This window comes from Podarcis tiliguerta (assembly GCF_965153285.1).
Source record: "Podarcis tiliguerta genome assembly, chromosome: 16".
Taxonomy (NCBI): domain Eukaryota; kingdom Metazoa; phylum Chordata; class Lepidosauria; order Squamata; family Lacertidae; genus Podarcis; species Podarcis tiliguerta.
In genome coordinates this window covers 12,490,494-12,512,879 of record NC_139549.1, presented here as the reverse complement: position 1 = coordinate 12,512,879, position 22,386 = coordinate 12,490,494, and the positions used below count along the sequence as shown (strand labels likewise).

General features: G+C 50.8%; 2 protein-coding genes and 1 long non-coding RNA gene across 7 annotated transcripts in view; 1 reads left to right on the top strand and 2 right to left on the bottom strand.

Moving 5' to 3' along the window:
* The window catches only part of LOC310666955 (sodium/calcium exchanger 1-like), a 29,974-nt gene extending 19,802 nt beyond the window's left edge, over positions 1-10,172 (bottom strand). The window contains exon 1 of one of the 3 annotated variants that reach the window (XM_083418490.1): positions 9,734-10,172. Coding sequence is in view for 2 of the 3 variants with exons in the window: in XM_083418488.1 (XP_083274614.1) it covers positions 507-597 (91 nt within the window). In the remaining variant the exon portion in view is untranslated. Of the gene's footprint in view, positions 1-506; positions 662-775; positions 825-9,733 lie in introns of those variants that run through there. The other 2 variants (XM_083418489.1, XM_083418488.1) reach the window with 2 other exon arrangements.
* The window catches only part of LOC310667062, a 150,066-nt gene that overhangs the window by 63,592 nt on the left and 64,088 nt on the right, over positions 1-22,386 (bottom strand). The gene's annotated exons all lie outside the window — the stretch shown is intronic.
* Positions 18,240-22,385, top strand: LOC310667016 (glyoxal reductase-like). 3 transcript variants are annotated; one of them, XM_083418640.1, is made up of 2 exons: positions 18,240-18,251; positions 21,011-22,385. In XM_083418640.1, the coding sequence occupies exon 2, from the start codon at positions 21,051-21,053 to the stop codon at positions 21,873-21,875; it is 825 nt and encodes a 274-aa protein (XP_083274766.1). In that variant the 5' UTR covers positions 18,240-18,251; positions 21,011-21,050; the 3' UTR covers positions 21,876-22,385. The 3 variants fall into 3 exon arrangements, with proteins under 3 accessions (XP_083274766.1, XP_083274765.1, XP_083274767.1); XM_083418639.1 differs by lacking the exon at positions 18,240-18,251 and adding an exon at positions 18,966-19,038; XM_083418641.1 differs by lacking the exon at positions 18,240-18,251 and adding an exon at positions 19,080-19,103.

Genomic DNA, 22,386 nt, shown 5'->3' with positions numbered 1-22,386 from the left:
TATTTTGTCCACAGAGTTTATGGGAATCTGGAGTCCATTGCTGTCAGTCTAAAGGCACAGGGCCCTGTTTTGGTACTAGGATATTCCAGAAACGTTGTCACTTCTGTGTCCCAAGCTTCTCACTTCCAGAATTCTGGGCTAACATGTTTCCAAAAGGAGCTCTCTCTGTCCTCCCCATCACTTCCTTGTTCACTCCTTTTCTGCAAGAGGGGAGACAGCAACATCCCTTTCCCTCCCCCCTTCCCACGTACACCACCGCCTACTGATGCTGAAAAATAGATTCCAGCCCCAGCCCCAAGAATAGAATTGCGGGAGCTATTATATGCCTCTTCCTCTAGACACCCGTCCGCACCGATGACACAGAGCACAACCACGCCTTTGTTCCCTCATTCATCAATCCAGAATAACTACCAATCCCTGTTGGAATACGTGCAGTCGCTAACACGGATTTAAACCCCATAAACATTTGGTGAAAGGAAGGGGGGGTCTGCCTTTCACTACCCTACTTCTCATGAGCTTCCGCAATTCCAGATTTCTGATGTAAGGCATATGTGTGTAAGAAAGGGCTGCCTGCCAAAGGCCCATATCCTCCAGCATCCCATTCTCCCAATGCCCAGCCAGATGCCCTCATGGGGTTCCCCAAAGCAGGACTGAGCAGAAGAACACTTTCGCCCCCCACTTGTGATTCACAGCTAGCATTTCGCTGCCTGAGGCGAAACAGAAGATGCCACCAGCCCCACTGTTGCTGCTGCCCCTCTGCTGAAGCCTCGCTTACCAGGGTTGCGTAGCAGCAGCAACAGCTTCTGGCAAGACATTCTGGAACTCTTGTGAGCTCTGTGAAATCTTGTGAGATCTCACTGGAAGCCCTCAGCACTGCTTCCCCTCGCTTGCCTGGTGGTTGGTGAGCGAGATGCCCTTGAGGGCACTGAGCAACTGCCTCAAGTCTGCCCCATGGGACAGCCCTGTTCACAACAGCTGGTATCCAGATTCACACTGCCTCAAAAATCGGAGGGAGAACTTAGCCATTGTGGCTAGTAGTCACGAATAGACTTGTCCTCCATGAATTTCTCCCATCCTTTTTCTACAAAGAAATTTTTTAGTTTCAAGGAAAGAGGCACTTAAGAGGTGACACGACAGAGGTTTATAAAATTATGCATTGTGTGGAGAAAGCGGCTAAAAAAGTTGTTCTCCCTCTCTTTTGACGCTAAAAATCAGGTACGCTGAATGTGGGAAGAATCAGGACAAAGAAAGTCCTCCTTCAACACAGCACAGAGTTAAATTATGGAACCGTACCCTCCAACATCCCAGTGAGGCAAATCGGGGCACAACCTCGATGGGGCCCCCTCTCTCAGCTCTCTCCCTTCGGGTCCATTACTCCCTGCCCTGCACAATCCTGGTGATACGCATCTTTGCCTGCCACCGCCACTGGTCACCCATCTGCCACCACAGTGCTTCTGGAAGTACAGGATCCAAAACAGCACATGCCGGGGTGGAATCAGAAGCTGGGGCGGCTTCTGTAATTCCGGCATGTCCCACTTAAAACAGGATAGTTGCATGGCATGTGGAACTCATGCCCACAAGAGGCAGTATTGGCCACCAACATGGATGGCTTGAAAAGAGGATTGGGCAGCTTTGTGGAGGAAAAAGCTATCTCTCAGTGGCCACTAACCTTGATGGTTATGCTCTGCTCAGCTGGAGGCAGTTATGCAGGGGTAGGCAACCTAAGGCCCGGGGATGCGGCCCAATTGCTTTCTCAATCCGGCCTGCGGACAGTCTGAGAATCAGTGTGTTTTTATATGAGTAGAATGTGTTCTCTTATTTAAAATGCATCTCTGGGTTATTTGTGGGGTGTAGGAATTTGTTCATATTTTTTTCCAAACTATAGTCCGGTCCACCACATGGTCTGAGGGACGGTGGACTGGCCCACGGCTGAAAAAGGTTGCTGACCCCTGCAGTAATGCTTCTGAGTACCAATTTCTGGAAGGCACAGGAGGTCAGAGTGCTCTGGTGCTTGGACCCTGCTTGGAGGCTTCCCACGGGCATCTGGTTGGCCACTGTGAGAAAAGGATGATGGACTATGTTATTATGTGGCTCTTGCTACTTCTTGTTGTTTACCTATGAGAGGTTTATAAAATGAAGCTGCTGGGTTTGGAGAGTGGCTAGGGAGTTTTTGTTATTCTCTCAACATACTGGACCAAGCTGGGGCCACAGGGGGCGTCATAATCCCAGTGAAATTGATTGATTGGGCAAGAGATTCAGGGCAGACACAAGAAAGCACTTTTTCACACGGTGCGTAATTGACTTACATCACTCACTCTGGCTTAGAAAGCTTTAAAAGCAGATTAGATGGGGCTCCGCCTCAGCCGTTTTAATGTGTTTTTAAACAAACCTTATGGTTTCGCTCTTCCACTGCAGTTTTACGCTGAGCCACAAATTGTTTCAATTCTGTGCTGTTATTTATACTAGTTTTGTTTTAATTATTAGGGTGTTGGCGGTGTTTCTTTAATTATGCTTATTTCACTTCGTGAACAGCCTTAAGGAAACTTCCTGACGGCTGGCTGTAGAAATTTAAGAAAGAATTACTACAACTACTCTTCTGCCTTTGCTAGAAAGCTTTGTGCTGTTAATTCCTCTTGATTTGTGTTGATTTGATTTTTTGTGCTTTGCATTTAAAAAGGAAAGTGTTATGTTTGTTTCCCTTTGTAGACAGCTTAGATAATTTCATAAATAGCTGGCCATATAATTTTTTTAAAAAGAATTGTTGGCCTGTATCCAACTAAACCATATTTAGAGCAGACCCATTGAAATGAATAGAACTCATGTAGTCATGTCTATTGTTTTCAATAGGTATGCTCTAAGTAGGACTAATATTTGATATATTCTATTATTATTACTGCTGCTACTATTTCTACATACAAACCATAGGTTTGTTGATGGCTTCTGCATGGCTGCCTAGAATGGCTGTGTTTGGAGGCTAGATGCCCCAAATTCCGGCCTACGGGAAATAAACAGTACAGTATGGGAATGAGCAGTTGCCTTCTCACCCAGCTTGTGAGCTTTTTTTTGATGCTCCCAGCTGGCCCCAGCAGGAAAACAGACAGAACTTGGGCCTGATCCAGCAGAGCTTCCCTTATTAGCCACGATAGTTAGCAATGGCACCTCCACATCCAGAGGCAGTCCACCTCAGAATATCAGCTACTGAGGTAAAAACACTGAGGGGAAGTTTGTCGTCTTCAGGTCCTGGCTGAGAACTGAGTATTCCGCGGCCACAGAACACTGAATGTCTATTGAGAGGATAAACAGAAAACTGGGTGGGTGTGGGGAGAAGGGGGTGTTGGAATGGAGTATCCAGGAGAGGGCACGGCTGTCTGATTGGAATGGAGTATCCTGGGAGAAGGCACAGCAGGCTGAAAACCTGGGCAGGAGCACTCCGCATTACGTTTTGTTCCGGTTGTGGGTCCTGCTGGCATCTGACTGGCCCCTGAGGGGAACCAAAATGATGGGCTATATGAACTGTTGGTCTGAGCTGTTCTTGCATCCCTAGAAGTCCCAGGCCTGCCTTTCCGGCACCATGTTGGGAACAACATTTGCTTTACGGTTCCCTAAGACTCGCAGTCATTTTTACTGCAAGAGGCTAAGGCTGTGTGTACGCACTCCCATTTGCGACCATTGGCTTCCACCACTGGTTTAGGAAGCGGCGTATACATGACATTACCCAAAATCCATATCCCTCCTGCCGTTGCTTATGAAAGAGTACACTTCGATGTATTCCCCTACCTCAAACCAGCTTCGATCCAAATTGAGAAAAAGAATGAGCTAGCTGCAATTTTTATTTTTATTTTTAGCCAATAATATGTACACAGCCTAACACAGCTACCGTTCTGGAGATTATTATTTTTTTTAATGTTGTTTGTGCATCCCCGCAGATGTGATTTTCGGATTTCAGATTCCTTTCCTGAGTCTTGAGAACTTAAGCGGTGGGGGCAGTTTGCCTCTGGTGCACAAGCTCTTAAATGCGTTCAAACTGACGCAAAATGCCAACACTCTCTTTCCTTCCCTCCACCTCTCCCCTCCCCATAACAGCAGAGACACGGAATGCATTTCAGCTCCATAATAAGTGTGACCAGAACCAGATTAAGTATTCCATTTAAATTCTTAATGTGTTCCATTCTGTGTACTGTGTGTGTTTAAAGGAAATTATGATGGGCCCGTTTGCTAATGCATTCCGCTTCAGAAGCCGGCACCAGATAAGAGGCTGTTGCAGTGTCAATAAGCACCTTTTCATTTGGACTTTGCGACTGTTGAACGCTGCTCATTAGGTATGGAAAGTGGAAGAGAGAAATCAAAACCGGCATTGTAAAAATCAAGCGTCGCCGGGTCGTAAGTCTGCAGGCTTGTTACTTTTTAACTTGATGGCTGTGTGGTGCCAGGTGTTGGGATGCTTTAGGAATACTAAATATTATTATTATTATTCCGATTAACCAGCCTTTGGGCTGATTATATTTGATTTCTAGTTGTGGGAAATGGACTCTTGGGAGATCAACCAGTTTCTGGACCCATTCCCAGCTAAGGAAGAGGAGAGAGATGTGAGCAACCCTTCCCCAAAGCTATGGAGGTGGAGGAAGGAAATACCTGACAGGAATTCAGTGGGGGGCTGACCCATTGAGGCAAATGGAGCACTGCCCCATCAAACGGAGAGCCAGTGTGGTGTGGTGGCAAGAGTGTGGGACTAAGACCTCGGAGACCAGGGTTCAAATCGCGACTTGGCCATGAAGCTCGCTCGGTGACTTTGGGATATTCACTGTCTCTCAGCCTAACCTACCTCACAGGGTTGTTGTGAGAATAAAATGTGAAGTGAGAGAACCATGTATGAGCTCCTTGTAGGGAAGGTAGGATACAAATTTATTAAACAAACAAACTTCTCAGTCTGAGCTCAGCCAGCCCCTCAGCTGCCTGCATTCTTACTTACATCTAACTGTTCTCATCTGACAAATGAGAAATTGAGAGGACTGAAATCGACAGAGCCTTCCATCCTGAGTTACAATAACCCTGAAAAGAGGTAGGCAGTACAGAGTAACCTCGGTTTACGAACTTAATCCGTTCTGGAAGTCCGTTCTTAAACCAAAACCGTTCTTAAACCGAGGCGTGCTTTCCCTAATGAGGCCTCCCACCACCGGTGCCCTTCCACCGTTTGGCTTCCATTCGTAGACTGAGGTAAAGTTCACAAACCGGGACCCTACTTCCGGTTTTGTGGAGTTCGTAAACCGAATCGTTCATAAACAGGGCTGTTCTTAAACCGAGGTACCACTGTACTATTGTTTTCCCCCTGCTTCCTGACACACTGCAGGTGTTGGAAGTTGAGAGAATAAGGTCACCTAGTGAATTTGTGGCGAGATTCAAACCAGGTGTTTTCTTTCATCGCTTGCCCTCCTAGCCACTTGCTCTCCCACTGATGAAGACTGCAGAGGGGGGTTGTTGAATCCAAGGGCGGAGGGGCATCTTTGATTAGGGAAGGGCTGTAGCTCAGCGGTAAAGCATTCACTTTGCATGCAGAAGGTTCAGTTCCTGGTATCTCCAGGAAAGGTGGTAAAGGCTCCCAGTCTGAAACCATGGAGAGCCACTGCCAGTCAGAGTAGACAACACTGAGCTAGATGGACCAATGTTCTGATTCAGTATAAAACAACTTTGCGTGTTCCTATCATTAGATCAGGAGAAGAGGAAAGGCAGGGAATTTCCTTCTGCAGACGTAACTCACCCCCCCCCCCAGCTCAGGAAGGCTTCTGCACAGCTCCTGTGCAAGTCAAAGGAGCTGTGTGGGACCTTAAAGCAGGAGGCAGCAGGGGAGCTTGCACCCTCTGCCATGGGATCCTTCCTTCTTTCCCATTGTCTCAGTGTCTCATCCCTCCTCCCTCCCATACGTCTCTGTCCTAAATCGGTCCCTGTGCCCATTTGGCTGGGCAATCTGGCATTGTAATCCCTGCCATTAATCCACCGCTGCTTTCTGTGCTGGGTTGTGCATGGGGGGGGGGCACCGAGGACGGGTGATCCCCCATTATTCCCCTTCTGCTTGCCCTCTCCCTGGAGGGGTCGGCCAGGGCCAGCCTGTCCTCCTCTCTTTCTCCCAGCAGAGGTTACGGCTCTGTAGAAAATACTATACGTGATGCAAACACAGTGTGCTTTCCCCACACCGACCTTCTGGTTTTAAGGTGGTAAAGCACTGAGGAGGGTGCCTTGCTTTCTCCTCTAGCCTCTGATTCTCCAAACACATACCCGTTTCGGGAAAATGCATCCGATAGCTGCTTGCCGGGGCTTCCCATGGCATTGTATGCGCAGCAAAACGCACATGTGGTCTCTTTATCAGTGGTGCAGTGAGCATTTAGTTTCCTGCACAGCTCATAGTAGGGAAGTAGCCAAGTGTGAACTGGTCAGATCAGGAGAGGAAAGTGGTAGCTAGGGCTCTGTCATGCGAGGCAAAAGATAGTGGCATTAATTGCACATGCATTTGTGCGGAGGGAGGAGTGCATGATCCCAGGCAATGTCCCGAAGCAAAAAAAAGAGCAGACAGGCAGGTGAAAGGCTACTGAAAACGGGCAGCCCACAGCCTGCGAAAAATGTCCATTGTGGATGAGAATATATTCAATAGACGGCGAACCAGGAGCGCATGGAAGGGGCACATTTGCCAGGCAAAGGCAAGCAAGCGGGCAAGATGACACACAGATTATGTGAAGGAGCTCGACATGCGCCTCTGTGCGCGGCTGACGCATGGGCGCAAAGGGCAGTATTTCTACAAATCAGGAAAAACCAAACTGATGGATATGTCAGCCGGGAAATTGCACCCTGGGCTTCAGAAGCCCACTGGCCCCACTGTAGGAACTGGTAATGTTTCTGAATGGCAGCGGGGGAGTTTCCCATTAGGGCTTCCAGTTCGCCACTATGAGAATAGGATGCTGGACTGAATGGGCCCCTACGTACATCCTTCATCTTACAAGGGTCAGGCCTTGCGGGGCAAAGATGAGCAGGTACTTTACACGTGCTCAGATACGGTCTCCTTTTATAGTTCCAGCATTGGAATCGGGCCCAGAGGCCAAGCTGTGGAGTAGCTGCCTTATCCCAAGTCAAACCATTGGTCCACCTCGCTCAGTCTTGCTGCTCTCCAGGGTTTCAGGTAAGGGACATTCCTCGCCCCACCTGGAGATGCCAGAGATTGCACCTCCCACCTTCTGCATGCAGAGCAGATGTTCTGCCACTGAGCTCTGCCCCTTCCCTAAGGGCTGAACCACACTTTATCTATGCCTGTATACAGAGCTGTTTTTTCTAGGGTTTCCGAATCTCGCCATGAGCACCAACCTCATTTTCTTAGAATGGCAATGGTGCCCACCTGAGAGGTGCGGGAACTGAAAAAATCCCTGCCCAGGCGGGATGTGACAGAGGCGTTTGCTCTGGGTTTGAGGTTACCCGTATCCAAGTAGGCTTTTCCATTTCCTTCCGCTTATAATGTCCTCTCTGTGTGTGTATGTGTGTAGTAATGTGTTTGCCATCACCTCCTCCGCAGCGTTAAGGGGCCAACCCTAAGCAGGTGCCAGCTCCCATCCGAGTTCACTGGCAGCAGCAACTGGCACTGCCAAGGGGGCATGAGCAGGCGATGCTGTGCCAGGCCTTGGCTCTAGGAGGACATCCCAAGAATCCCCTGGGGGAGGCGGGGAAAGCGACATATGCCCAGGGCTCCTTGGCAGAACAGGGGCACCCTGGCAGGAGGAGCTACCCGCTGGGATGCAGCCAGTCAAGTTGTGTCCGTCCAACACCAGGCTGTGTGGGGCCTGCCCCCAAGACACCTGTGGCAACCAGAGTAACCAGCGGTGTCCTCTGTTTGCAAGCCCTTTTGACCTCTCGCCATTTCATGTGCCTTTTTCCGCTTGCAATTATTTCTGCCTTAAACAATTCAGCCTCTCTTGTGTGGCCCTCCGAAACCTCCTCAGCACGTTTGCACACTCACACCCAACCGAATTCCCTTTCTGCACGGGTTCGTGCCTGTCCCTAGAAAACTGCAATACACCAAGCCAGACCGTTGGTCCATCTAGGCCAGTACTGTCCACACTGACTGGCAGCATCTTTCCAGGATTTCAGGCAAGGGTCCCTCCCTGCAGATGACCCTGGGGATTGAACATGGCACCTTCTTCTGTGTGCAAAGCAGATGCTGGCATGCTGTACCATGGAGCCTTTCCCCAGAATTGTGCCACATTTAAGATGCAAGTAAAAACATCAGAGTCCCATGAGCACCAGACCCTGTTGTGATTGCTCTGCAAGGCGCTTCCCAGCAAAAAAATTAAAGTTTTTTTGCACAGTCTTTGCACAGACTGACCTCATGCTTTTTTTTAGGGGGGAGAGACCCCTCGAGTGTGCATGCTGCTGCCGCTCAGCACAAGACTCAGCGGATGCCCTCGTGCAAGGCGGTGCAAATGTGCCCAGGCTGGTGCCAGGCTAGGCACCCACGTGCTTCCCTCCTCACCCCCCCCCCCAATTTCTGCCTTGGTGCAGTTCCTGTTGCTGGTTTCCCATTGATTTGAAGGCAGGAGCCACCCTCCTCCCCCTGCAACCTCTTTTCACACGGAGTGGATGGGGAGGAGGAAAAGGAAGTGTGTGGAGGCGGGCAGGGGGGGAGGGAATCCCCCTGGTTAAATCCTTGGCACTGGCAGTCCCAGCCAGGAGCCAAGATTCAGCCGGGGCTCTCTGTTTCTTGTTGTGTTTGTGTTAAAAGTGATTCCTGGACAGCGGTGGGTGGTGGGGAAAAGAGGTATGGGAGAGAATCAGCAATGAGATGAGCCGAGAAATCTGCACTCTGTCTGGGTTTGGGGGAAAAGTGGAGGGGGGGATTTGACTGGGATCACTGGACCTTAAAACTTCTCTGCATATGTATGTGTGTGTGTTACAGTTAAAATGCATGGGGTGTATTCTTCCCAAGTCTGGGGAGGTACAAAGCTGGGAAATAGTGGGAGAGACCTCTTGGTCCTTGAGCCGAAAATTCTCCTCCCTCCTTTTAACCATCCCGGATTTCTTCTATTATTATTATTATTATTATTATTATTATTATTATTATTATTATTATTATTATTATTATTATTATTTTGTCCTCCCCCAGTTTTCTCTGATCCCATCCCCACTTCCCCAAACGACCAGCCGCCCATTCCCTTCCCAGACACTATAATACTCACAAGCAAATGGGCACCACTAACTTAGGTCCATGGGTTCCGCTGGGTCTACTCTAAGTAGAGCTCAATTGGCTACAATCTCCCTGCCTTGTTCTCTGCCTCCCTCCCCAGCACGCCGTGTCTGAACCCCGTCCTTCTCAGAGCAAACATCTTAGGAATGCATGTTTGCCCCACAAAGCCCACCTCTACCCAGGGGGGGCACACAACATGACATATTTTGGGGGCACATATAGACATACCCCCACATGACATATTTTGGGGGCACATATAGACAGATTTTTTTAAATACCCCCACCCCGCAAAAAACAAACAAACAAACAAACCCATTCTATTGCCACATTTAACTTTTTTATATATAAAGATGGGACTGGGCAAGAAGACCTCTGCAGAATTCGTTGCAGAAAATAATCACAATTCCTTACTTCCTGAATTGCATCCACCTCGCAAGAGGACCCCCTCCCTCCCGCTCTAATACCCCAGCCCAGGTATTTTCTCCCCGACTCCCCCCCCCCAACACAGCTCCTCACCTGGTTGTCCGAAGGTCTTTACAGCCAAAGGCAGAAGTCAATCGGATGGGAGGGGGCGACTCCTTGCCCCCTCCTCCCTTCAGATCCGTGCAGATCCACCAGCCGGGCGGGGGGGGGGGGCAGGTGTCTATGTTGGGGGAGAGGCTGGGACGGAGAGCTGACTTGTCGCCTTCAATCACTTGTCCATGTTGCAAGCGAGCGGGTGTCTCCCGCTCCCCTCTCCTCCTCTGTGCCCCCCCCCCCCAGCCTGCTCTGCCCCTTTTGCTTACAAAGCAAGAGCGGATCTATTAGACCAGGCTGGGGGGGGGGGGGCGCCGCCAATGTGAGGCTTTGGGGTGCCAGCAAAACAGCTCTCTCTTCGCCCCCCCTTCTTCCCCAGCAGATTCCCCCGGTCCCTGGCACGGAGAAGATGCTCAGATTATGCGACCAGCATCCTCTTCCTCCTCCTCTTTGCTCCACCCTGGAGAGAGTCTTGGTGGGGCGGGCGGAGTGGTGGGGTGGGGGAGCGGAGAGGACCGCGCGCAGCTTCTGCAATGGAGCAGTGGGGGGGAGAGATGTCGCTGCTCCAAAAAAAAACCTGCTGTCTTTTTTTCCTTCTTCCCCGGATCATCTTCTTCCCCTTTCTCCTCCTCCTGCTTCCCACCACGGATCCCACCAGGGTACCACATCCTCTCCATCAAACCCACAGACACCAGAAGGGACCATATTGGCAGCATCCATCAGCCAGCCCGATCGATTTTGTCCTGGGAGGGCCGGTTGTTTGGGGATGCAGATCACAGCCAGGCGGGTGGGGGGGGGGGGAAGAGAGAGATAAGCAAGGAAAATCTGGCTGGTGTGGGTGCGAGGAGGCTAGAAGGGGCTTCCTAGGGGGAGTGAAGGATGTCCTAGAGGTTTCCTCCCACTCTAATGAGAAGATCCCATTTCTACTCCATCACTCTTTGCCTCCCCTTTGGGGCAGAGCTGTAACTCCATGCTGGAGCATCTGCTCGGCGTGCAGAAGGCGTCCCCCGGCACCTGCAGGTAGGGATGGGGATGTCTGCCGTCTGAAATCCTGGAGAGGGCCGTAGCTCAGCGGTGGAGCATCTGCTCTGCATGCAGAGAGGTCCCTGGTTCGATTCCCCGGCATCTGCAGGTAGGAAAGAGAATCCTGCCTCGAACCCAGGGGAGCCGCTGCCAGCCAGTGTTGACAACACTGAGCTACATGCGTCGGGATCCTGTGTTCCGAGGTGGTTTCTGTGTTCCCATCGCTTACCAACAGGATCCTACTTGCTCCCCCACCGGGACCAACTGTGAGATCCTGCGGGGGGTGGGGTACATTTACAGGGAAGTAACTCACCCCCTCTTATTGAAGCCCAGTCGCCTGAGGCGGCGGGGAAGGCCCTAATCCCCTCCCCAAAAACCTAATCCCTCCCAGTTCTCCAGGAACGAGAAACCTAATTCTCCCCACACAGCCCCAAATCTGATGCGATCTTTCCAGTGTTCAATAAGGAAGTCCGTCTACCATCCTCAACTCCAATGACCAAGAGAGAACTGTAATCCACCATCCAAGAATGACCCAGTCATCTATAAGAAATGCTCTAAATCCCCTCCCCTGGCTAAAAAGGAGGACTTTAGTTCCCCAGGGGACTCCCAGGAAAATCCTAATTCCTCCCCAGTTGCCGTTCTTCTTTCCAGATTTTGCTGGGCTCCAGCTCCCATCACGGCCAACATCTGGGGGACCACAGGTTCCCCATTTCTGACATATAGGAAAACCCAATTTCTTACACCCCGCCCCAGATATACACTCTCCTCGCTCCCTACCATCACGCAGTCCCTTTCTTCTCCCCACCCTCCACCCCGGCCCCAAGATTGCACAGCAATGTATAAAAGCTGAGGGGAAGGCTGGCTTATCCGTGCCTGGTCGAGATTCGCCACCCCAAAGATAAGGGATTTCACCACAAAGCAGAAAAGCCCAGCAACTCAGTGGTGGTGGTGGTCGCAAAAGCAGAGGCGCCAGCGGAACTCCCTGCTACTGCCAATCCTCTCCGCTTCCAGCAGGAGGCGCTGCAGGGCGAGAGCGTCTTTTTTGAAGCGCAGAAATATGGGGTGCTTTTTTTCCTCCCGCTTTTTGGAAGAAGGGCGGGGCTGTGGGGTCGCAGAGCAGAGAGGAAGGGGTACTCAATAAACACTCGGCCCAATAAGCAGAGCAGTTCCAGCGTCTGCCGCCAGGAGGCGCTATGCAGGACAGGTCCTCCCATCTCTCTCTCTCTGCCTCCGCCCGTTCGGCTGCCTGGCTGGCTCTGTATTCTGGGCACGCGGTGTTATTCCTCTGGCTGCGGTCCCTTACTTTCTGCTGGCTCCCTCGGCCAAGATGTGGGGGCTGGAAGGAAGAAAGGGAAAGGGGTGGCGCTGGTGTCAGCTGCGTCCTGAACTGCTCCCTGTCCCTTCGCCTACAGGAGCTTTCCTTCTTCTCCTAACCCCTGCCCAGTTTGCAGAGCTGCAGACGTCTCCGCTCCTCCAGTAGATATCTTTATTCAAAAACCTGCAGGTTATTACAGAGCACGTGTGTGTGTGTGTGTTTTGCTGGAACAACTTGAGTGGGAAGAAGGAATTCCTACTCAAAGCAGCAGGGACTGCCACTTATCTGTCTGATCTGGGGGAGGAAGAGAAGGAGGGGAGGGGGGTTTCCCAAGGATCCCCCACTTCAGCACTCAGGTAGAGAAAGGGAAATAGCTGTCAGCTGGTAAATTTGGGGAAGGGCTGTATCACCTGCTTTTCATGCACAGGGTCCTGTGTTCAATTCCTGGCATCTCCAGTTAGGGGCTGGGAGACACCCCTGCCTGAAACCCTGAACAGCTGCTGCCAGTCAGTGTGGACAATACCAAGCCAGCTGGACCAGTGGTCTGACTCAGTACCAGACAGCTTCCTGTGTTTCTCTTTGAAGCAGCTCTGCATCCAGAATCATGAGGACTCGAACCTTTCTTCTTAGCAGGAAGGTTGTTGTTAGCTCAGTGGCAGAGCATCTGCTTGGCATGCGGAAGAAAGTCCCAGGTTCAATCCCTGGCATCTCTGGGTAGAGATGGGAGAGAACCCTGCCTGAAACCCTGGAGAGTTGCTGCCAGTCAGTGTAGACAAGACTGATGTAGATAGGCCAAGAGCCTGAGTCAGTATTGGGCAATTTCCGGCATTCCTATAGTAAAGGTAAAGGGACCCCTGACTGTTAGGTCCAGTAGTGGCCGATTCTGTGGTTGCGGCGCTCATCTCGCTTTACTGGCTGAGGGAGCCGGCGTACAGCTTCCGGGTCATGTGGCCAGCATGACTAAGCTGCTTCTGGCGAACCAGAGCAGCGCATGGAAACGCCGTTTACCTTCCCGCCGGAGGGGTACCTATTTATCTACTTGCGCTTTGACGTGCTCTCGAACTGCTAGGTTGGCAGGAGCAGGGACCGAGCAATGGGAGCTCACTCCGTTGCGGGGATTTGAACCGCCGACCTTCTGATCGGCAAGTCCTAGGCTCTGTGGTTTAACCCACAGCGCCACCCATCACCCCAATTTGCAGTCTGTTGAGAAAGGGGGGGGGATCAGGAGGGATATTTAAGGTGCTGGGGTGTGGCTTGAGTCAGGCAAGTGGAAAAACCCCACAGCAAGAGGTGGATCTGGATGTTTCAGGCGTTGGATCTAGAGAGGAGATGTTGCGATTCTTTAAAAAAGGACTCTGGGATAGTATTTCCTTATAGCTTCTCCATCCCCATAAGGAAAGGTGTGCAGTATGTGATTTCTCTCTCTCTCTCTCTCTCTCTCTCTCTCTCCCCACCCTCAAAGTACCATGTGGTGTGTGGTGCTCTCTGCTGGCTATTTTCTGCTACTGCTACCAACTCTCCAATTTTTGTGTTCCACCACCTCCCGCCCCACTTTTTTGGCAGGGGGAAAATATAATTGAAGATTTGCCAAAAGTATTAAATTTACACAACATCTCCCAGTATCCGTCAAATTTGCGTCCAATGATATTTTATTGGAAGGACAACTTTGGTGAACATTGCCAAGGCCTTCTGGCAGAGCTATAAGTCAAGTTTTTTATAAAAAATGTATGAATTATATTAGACTGTACAAAGGAAATAACAGGTTAGGCACTATCAACGAACCCCCTAGTGATATTGCTGGGGGTAGTTCAATAAAGTTGTCAACAGAATCTTACAGCATTTGTAAGGAATCGATCTTGGCTGCTTCAATCTGCAGAAGTAGCACAGCTACGGGTGCCACAAAATACTTGTTTTGCAATTGTAAGAAATGGAACTTTTAGTGTGGCAGCACCTACACGTTGGAACTCCCTGCCCATTGACATTAGCCAGGTGCCTGCAGTGGACTCTTTTCAGCACCTGCTTAAAACATTTTTGTTAAGGCAAGCCTGTCCAGGCATGAAAAATGCTGACATTCGTTTTACTCTATTTTTGCTTACTGTTGATTTCAATTACAGTGGTACCTCGGGTTACATACGCTTCAGGTTACAGACTCCGCTAACCCAGAAATAGTGCTTCAGGTTAAGAACTTTGCTTCAGAATGAGAACAGAAATCGTGTTCTGGCAGCAGCAGGAGGCCCCATTAGCTAAAGTGGTGCTTCAGGTCAATAACAGTTTCAGATTAAGAACGGACCTCCGGAACAAATTAAGTACTTAACCTGAGGTACCACTGTACCTTATGAAGAAGAACCATTTAAGAACTGCTGGCTGTGTTTTATTTTTTCCTCTTCCCTCCCTTTCCATTTCCCCTTGCGTGTCTGAGGCAGTCTGTTCCACTTTCAAACAGCTCTTACCCTCAGAGAGCTCTTTGTACTGCTTCGTTGAAATCCTCTTTCTTGTAATTTGAATTTATCAATTTGGGTCCTATCCTCTGGCACCACAAAAAACGAGCTTGCTCCATCTCCCACTTTTCAGCCCTTTTAGATATTTAAAGATGGCTGCCATGTCACTTCCTGGGGCTCATCCAACCTTTGCTTGTTGCACACCTAGAAAACATGGGTCCGAGAGACTTCCCATTTGCACTGCCACTTTCCCTGGGAAAACCCGCTCCTTTTTACAAAATCAGAGTAAATGTCAATCAGTGGAAAACCCGACTGTTTGCTCCAATTCAGCAGCGAAGAGCAGGGTGTCCCCAGGGGAAAGGGGCAGGACAAGGCAGCAAGATGAGAAGCCCTGTCTTTTCCTCTCCGAGCTAAACAAACCCAACTCCCTCAACCATTCCTAAACTTGGTTTCCAGGCTGTCCTTCGTTTTGGTGCTCATCCTCTTGCCCATTGCTTTCCCTGGGGAAAACCATTCTTTAACGCTCAATCAGAGCAAATGGCAATTCGGGGTTTCTCCAGATTGACGTTTGCTCTGATTTAGCACTAAAGAGCAGGTTTTCCCTGTGACGGGGGGAGGGGGCAAGGGGAAAACTGCTTTGGCCTGCGCAGGGGACAAGTGGAAGTGTGGATAAGCCCTTGGTCTCCTTCCTCTGCACACGTTCTAGCTTCTTAAACTCTGGTGCCCATAAACAAATTCCTATGTGCATGCCCATAATGGACTTGTTTTCTGGAACTTAGGGAGGACACCCAGTGCCCAGCTAAGAAGGCTGCTCCATTTTTTGTTATGTGGGCAGGGAATGATGGGAAATAATTGTGGAAGGCATGCCTCGCAACACATAACGATGTATACAGTTCTGGAGGAAGCTCGTCTTAAGTTTCTTAATGAGTTACAAGAGGGGTGATGGTATTGGTTGGATGTGCAAAAAATCAATTCTGTGCTGGCTAACTCCCAGAGGGTCATCACTAGATTAGTAGCTGGCTTTACGTTGACACTCATGGAATTGGTTTTAGATTGAAGCTGTGCGCTGACTGGAAAAGGGTGGTGAATGTTTCTGTGGATATTAGGCAACCTGTGGCCTTCCAAATGTTGCTGGACTACAACTCCCATCATCCCTGACCATTGGCCATGGTTGGCTGGGGCTTATGGGATTCAGAGTCCAACAACATAGTGAAGTCCACAATTTTCTTCCAGGTTATTTATTTATAACTCCTGGACTTCTTGTATAATTACACAGATTTTTTTTGTGTTACAGCCTATTGCCAATAGAGAATAAATTGTTCCTGCAACATTAAGCTGAGAGATGGGGATTGGCCAGAGACCAGCAAGTTATTTTGGCTCAGCAGAGATTTGAACCTAGCCTTTGAATGATCAAGCCAGGGAATTGAACTGGGGCTCAGCCCAGGGATTTCACCCACCCACCCAATGCACCAAGTTACCAAACATTTGGTAACTTAAGAATTTAAGGAGCTCCTGGGTGGATCAGACCAACGGCCCATCTAGTCCAGAATCCTGTTCTCACAGTGGCCAACCAGATGCCTGAGTATGTGAAAGGATAATAATTTGTTGTTGTTGTTTAGTCGTTTACTCGTGTCCGACTCTTCGTGATCCCATGGACCAGAGCACGCCAGGCACGCCTGTCTTCCACTGCCTCCCGCAGTTTGGTCAAACTCATGCTGGTAGCTTCAAGAACACTGTCCAACCATCTCGTCCTCTGTCGTCCCCTTCTCCTTGTGCCCTCCATCTTTCCCAACATCAGGGTCTTTTCCAGGGAGTCTTCTCTTCTCATGAGGTGGCCAAAGTATTGGAGTCTGAGCTTCAGGATCTGTCCTTCCAGTGAGCACTCAGGGCTGATTTCCTTCAGAATGGAGAGGTTTGATCATCTTGCAGTCCATGGGATTCTCAAGAGTCTCCTCCAGCACCAGAATTTAAAAACATCAATTCTTCGGCGATCAGCCTTCTTGATGGTCCAGCTCTCACTTCCATACATCACTACTGGGAAAACCATAGCTTTAACTATACGGACCTTAAGGATAATAATAGTAACAGTAATAGTAATAATGATGATGTATGCCTTCCAGCAACTCCTGCAGCCAAGCTGGAGCCAAACGTATTGTTCTGTTTTCCATTGCACCACTTCAGTGGGGCTTAGAGGGGGGTGTTGTTGTCTGGGCAACCCAGGACACCCATATGCATGGCACTGCTCAGGCTTGCTCCCAGAGGAGGTCACTTTGGTGCTGCAATTAACTTCACCCCCAGAGGCCACTCCATTGTCTCTCGAGACAGAAGGATGTCAACAATAAACAACAATAATAATATGTGTGCCCCTGTAATTAGAATGGCACAGATAAATGGTGTGTGTGGGGGGGTGAATTAAAAAGAAGCACAAATATAAGGCGGAGTAAGTAGGTCTCCCCAGGAGGAACATAGGAAGTTGCCCTAAAGCAAATCAGACCATTGGTCCATCTAGCTCAGAATAGTCTGCCGACTTTCTCGAACTTAGATGCTCAGACGTTATTTGACTGCAACTCCCACCATTCTCAGCCAGCATGGCCAGTGGTCAGGGATGATGGGAGTTGTAGTTCAAGAACAGCTGGGGATCCAAGATGGAGAAAGGCTGGTCTACACTGAGTGGCAGTGCCCCACCCCCCCGCCCTCCCTGGGTTTCAGGTGGGAAGCCTTCCCCTAGCCCTGCTCAGAGAGGCCATTCAGGATTAAATCTCCAGCCACAAGCAGATGCTCTGCCACTGAGCCATGGTGCACCCCAGTCCCTTGATTTGGAGGAAGCTTCCTTACACTAAGTCTGACCATTGGCCCATCCAGCTCAGCATTGTCTACACTGACTGGCAGAGGCTCTCTAGCGTTTCAGACATTCCCAGCCCCACCTGCGGATGCCAGGGATGGCACCTGGGACAGTCTGTATGCAAAGCAGTGAGTGCTCGATCGCTGTGCCCTGGTCCTCTCCACCATCAAACTCCACTCTGCCTCATGAACACCTTCTTTCTGATGGCTCCTCTGAAGAGACATCCTATACACACCATACATTTAAAGCAGGTGGCTCCCTCTCCCCACACAAAGAATCTTGGGGATTGTAGTTTACCCCCACCCACAGAACTATAATTCCCAGCACCCTCCCAGCTCCCAGAGAGCCAGTGTGGTGTAGTGGTTAAGAGCGGTAGACTCGTAATCTGGTGAACCAGGTTCACATCTCTGCTCCTCCACATGCAGCTGCTGGGTGACCTTGGGCTAGTCACACTTCTTTGAAGTCTCTCAGCCCCACTCACCTCACAGAGTGTTTGTTGTGGGGGAGGAAGGGAAAGGAGAAGGTTAGCCGCTTTGAGACTCCTTCGGTAGGATATTGTTATGGAAAAATCTAGGTGTGAGGCTGCTCAGTCACCCATCTCGTCAGGCAGAGCCCGCGGGTCCCTGCGGAATAAAGGAAGGATTCCAGTCACCAACCGGAGCAAATGGCTGTAGACCAAAGTTTATTGCACAATAGGTTCAAAGAGGAAATTTGAACCCCGAGGATGGGGTGACAAAGACTTTTAAAACTTTCCCACCATATCCCAGAATACAGTTCGTACAGCATCATTGCTATATCACGGACATGTCACAAAAGGGGAGGGGTTAACCTTGGCAAACATGTCCAGACAAGTCCTTGGTACAAGATTAGCATAAGCAGAAGTGGCAGGGCAAGACTCAGGTATAAGATTACAATAGACAAATATGTCTTAAGTACCCACCACCCAAAAGTACAATAGAACTTTCTTTGCATGTCTGGAGCCTGAGGCGAGTCAGGTGATGAGATTTGGCTTCCCTTGGCTAACAATGAGCCCAGCAATTTTCACCTCTGGGAACTTCCTGGAGTCCTTTTTCAAGGGGAAATAGCTTTGGAGTGGAGGAAACTGGCAAAGGAGATGATTTTATATTATTTTTAAAGCTAGGTAACTTCCCTGAGCTGTCAAGTTGAAAGGATACATTCAGGCATGATATTTGTAATATTTAACTTTAAAGATATGCCCCGCCCCTGTAATTTCCGTAACAGATATCAAATCCAAACTCTTCTTCCCAGGATTCTTTGGGAAAAGTCATGTGCTTTGGGGGAAGTTGGCTGTGCTCAAGGCTGGGTAGGGTTGAACCCCGGACCTGCAGGCATCCAGGTGTTATTAGGACTACAACTCCCATCATCCTTCGCCGCCATTCTGCAAGTGGCCAATGGTGAGGGATGATGGGATTTGGAGTCATATAGGAGGCGGCCGCGGTTGGGGCGAACCAGCAGCCGCGCCATTCATGAATCGCCCTCCCCCGTGTTGGGAAAAGTCACGCGCCCCTTCCCGCGTTCGAACCCTTCCTTCCATTCAGCAACATTCGATGAGCCACGCCCACCTCCCTCCAGACCCCCGCCCTCGTCCTTGGTCCTCAGCTCCGCCTACGCGTCTTAGTCCGTGAGCAGCCATGGAGCGGGCGTCGCGGGAGCTTCCCGCATCCTGGTAAGGGCTCCGCGGGGGAGGGAAGCCAGGGCTGCCCCACCTTTAATTTTTGCATGTGGCGAAGGGTGTGTGATTTACCCGTTTCCACTCCTTGCACAAGCACTTTGCGCCCAACGGTGCTTCCAGAATTGCAGATTCCCGCAGAGAAACCCAAACACACGCCTGATTTTCAGCCCATAATACCCGCTTACTTTGCTTGCTATTTATCGCCTCCGAGGCTCGGATCTTAATCATAGAATCATAGAATCATAGAGTTGGAAGAGACCACAAGGGTCATCGAGTCCAACCCCCTGCCAAGCAGGAAACACCATCAGAGCACTCCTGACATATGGTTGTCAAGCCTCTGCTTAAAGGCCTCCAAAGAAGGAGACTCCACCACACTCCTTGGCAGCAAATTCCACTGTCGAACAGCTTATTAGGGAGCAAACCCCGTTAAACTCCACCTCCGAGTAGACGTGCTCGGGATCGTTTCAAGCGCAGAAACTACTGTCTTGGGTTAGGCCCGTCCAGCTAATTTCCTAATGCTTCTTGACGGTGGAACAGAGGTGGTTTCGCTGGTTTGCTGGAGGTATCTAAGCTGAAGCTGGACCAGGTACCTGCCTGCGATACTGGCCCTCAAACTGTTGCTGCACTCCAACTCCCAACTGCCCCAACCAGCATGGCCAATGGTCAGGGATGGTGGGAATTGCAGTCCCAACATCTGTAGGGCCGCAGGTGCCCCATGCCTGCCCTTCACTTTGCTAGGTGCATATAACAACACAAGGTGGGGTGGGATGGAGAGCAGCAGCCCTGCGGTACCCACAACCTGCTTCTATTGTCAAAGAGATGGAAGAAGGATAGGGATCCTGTGGTCCTTGTGGGAGGACACCAGTCTGCTGGGAGTTGTCAGGGGCAGGTCAGCAATCCAACACCCAGTGTCAGTGAAGTTAACTTTATTCAAAGAAACCAAAACAGCTCAGGCCTAGTGGTCACCACACCTCTTCCCAGTAGGTCTCAGCCCAATGGGGCAGTTGTGAGGACTGAGGGTCCCCACCTTCCCACTGCTCCCTAAGACTTCTCTTTCCCAGGACCTTTCCCAGTAACCTAAGACTCCTTTACCTTGTCTCTCTTTGCTCCACCCTCTTCATTCCGTGTTCTGAGAGATCAGGGGGGGAAAGGAGCTGTTCACAGCAAGAGAGAGAGACACCCTGGCTTCTTCAGCAGCCTGAACCATCTCTGCCTCTTGCCCCACCCCTCCTCTCCATGCTCTGATTCTGAACTGCTCTCTGCCACAGACTCTTCCTGCTCACTTAACCCTGTTACCTCTTCAGCTTCCAGAGCCTCCTCTTCCTAGTCTTCTCCTTCTGGCCACCCATCCTCATCCCACCACCCATCCCCGGGCTCTGAGCCTTCTTCCCTTTGGGGGTTCCCCAGCTGGTGTCTCCCACCATTCCTCTTTGCCCAGCCAGTCCATGACAGGAGTCCAGCAACATCTCAAGGGGCACAGCTCCTACCCTTCCTGTGGCAGAAAGTTGGACAGCTGAGTGCAGCAGACCTTCCCAAGGGGCACAGTGGAATATAAAGTGTTGGTGTTGACCTTGAAAGCCCTAAATGGCCTCGGTCCAGTATACCTGAAGGAGCATCTCCACCCCCATCTTTCTGCCCGGACACTGAGGTCCAGCGCTGTGGGCCTTCTGGTGGTTCCCTCACTGCGAGAAGCAAAGCTACAGGGAACCAGGCAGAGGGCCTTCTCGGTAGTGGCACCCGCCCTGTGGAATGTCCTCCCACCAGATGTCAAAGAGATAAACAACTACCTGACATTTAGAAGACATCTGAAGGCTGGGAAGTTTTTAATGTGTGACATTTTTATGTATTTTTAATGTTTGTTGGAAGCCGCCCAGATTGGCTGGGGAAACACAGCCAGATGGGCGGGGTACAAATAAATTATTATTATTATTATTATTATTATTACCCTCACTTTTATCACTTCCAGGGCACTAGAGCGCACAGTATGGCTGAACAATGGAGCCCCTATGCCTCTTCTAGGGCTGGGCACCTTCCGCTTGCGGGGTGAGGAGCCCGTGCGCCTCAGCCTGGACGCTGCTCTCGGGAACGGCTACCGCTTGGTGGACACGGCCGCCGTCTATGGCAATGAGTCCGACATCAGGCACACTCTGCACGAGCTGCTGCCGCGCCACGGCCTGGCTCGGGGAGACATCTTCCTAACCAGCAAGCTGAGCCCAAGGGACCAGGGGCAGGAGGCGGCCGAAGGAGCCTGCCTGCGAAGCCTGGAGGAGCTGGGCTGTGATTACTTAGACCTCTACCTCATCCACTGGCCTGGGACCCAAGGCCGGCCGCAGGAGGACAAGGGCAACCGGGAACGGCGGCAGCAGAGCTGGCGGGCTCTGGAGAGGCTGTACGAGGCCGGGAAGCTCCGGGCCATCGGGGTCTCAAATTACAGCATCCAGCATTTGGAGGAGCTGCTGGCAGTGTGCCGGGTGCCCCCCTCCGTCCTCCAGGTGGAGTTCCACCCAGAACTGGCGCAGGTGGAATTGCTGGGCTTCTGCCGGAGCAAGGGCATCCACCTGCAGGCCTACTCCTCGCTGGGGACTGGCCAGCTGGTGGGGCGGCCAGAGGTGGCGAAGGTCGCTGCACGACACGGGCGCCCGCCTGCCCAGGTCTTGCTGCGCTGGGCTCTGCAGCAAGGGGTGAGCGTCATCCCCAAGTCTGCCACCCCGAGCCGTGTGGTGGAAAACAGCCAGCTTTGGGGTTGGGAGTTGAGCCCAGCAGATATGGAGGAGCTGGGTGCGTTGGATTGTGGGAAGCGCTATTGCTGGGATCCCACCAATGTGGCATAAAACGGGGGGTGGGGGGGGAAGATGGGCATTCCAGATGTTGCTGGACTCCAGTTCCCACCAGGTCCCAGCCAACATAATCAGCAGTCAGGGATGGTGGGAGTTGAAGTCCAGCAACATCTGGCAGACCAGGCGTTCGCCAGAGACATGGGGGATGTGAGACTGAATATAATAATTTCAGGACTGATCGACCCAGTTGGAGAATCCCATTTGAAAGCAGTGCCTTTATCATATTGCAGTTCCATCAGCCAGCCTTTAAACTCAGAAGAGAAAATGCCAGTGGATGGAGAAACTCGGTCTTCCCTCGTCTCTGCCTTTACCACCTCCCCCTGGAAACTCTAGGGCAGGGCTAGAAATCTGTGGCTCTCCAGATGTGGTTGAACTCCCTATCCGGCATGGCCTGCGGTAAGGGAGGAGGGGAGCCGGGAGTCTTAAAAAAGCATCTGGAGGCCCACAGGCTCCCTATTGCTGCTGTAAGATGAAAAGAGCGATATTAAACAGGAATTCAATTTCT

Excerpts from the sequence above, each read along its gene's own strand:
- LOC310667016 (XM_083418639.1), top strand. The coding sequence starts at position 19,004 with ATGGAGCGGGCGTCGCGGGAGCTTCCCGCATCCTG. Across the intron at positions 19,039-21,010 it reads CGGGAGCTTCCCGCATCCTG|GGCACTAGAGCGCACAGTAT; the intron begins GTAAGGGCTCCG and ends TATCACTTCCAG.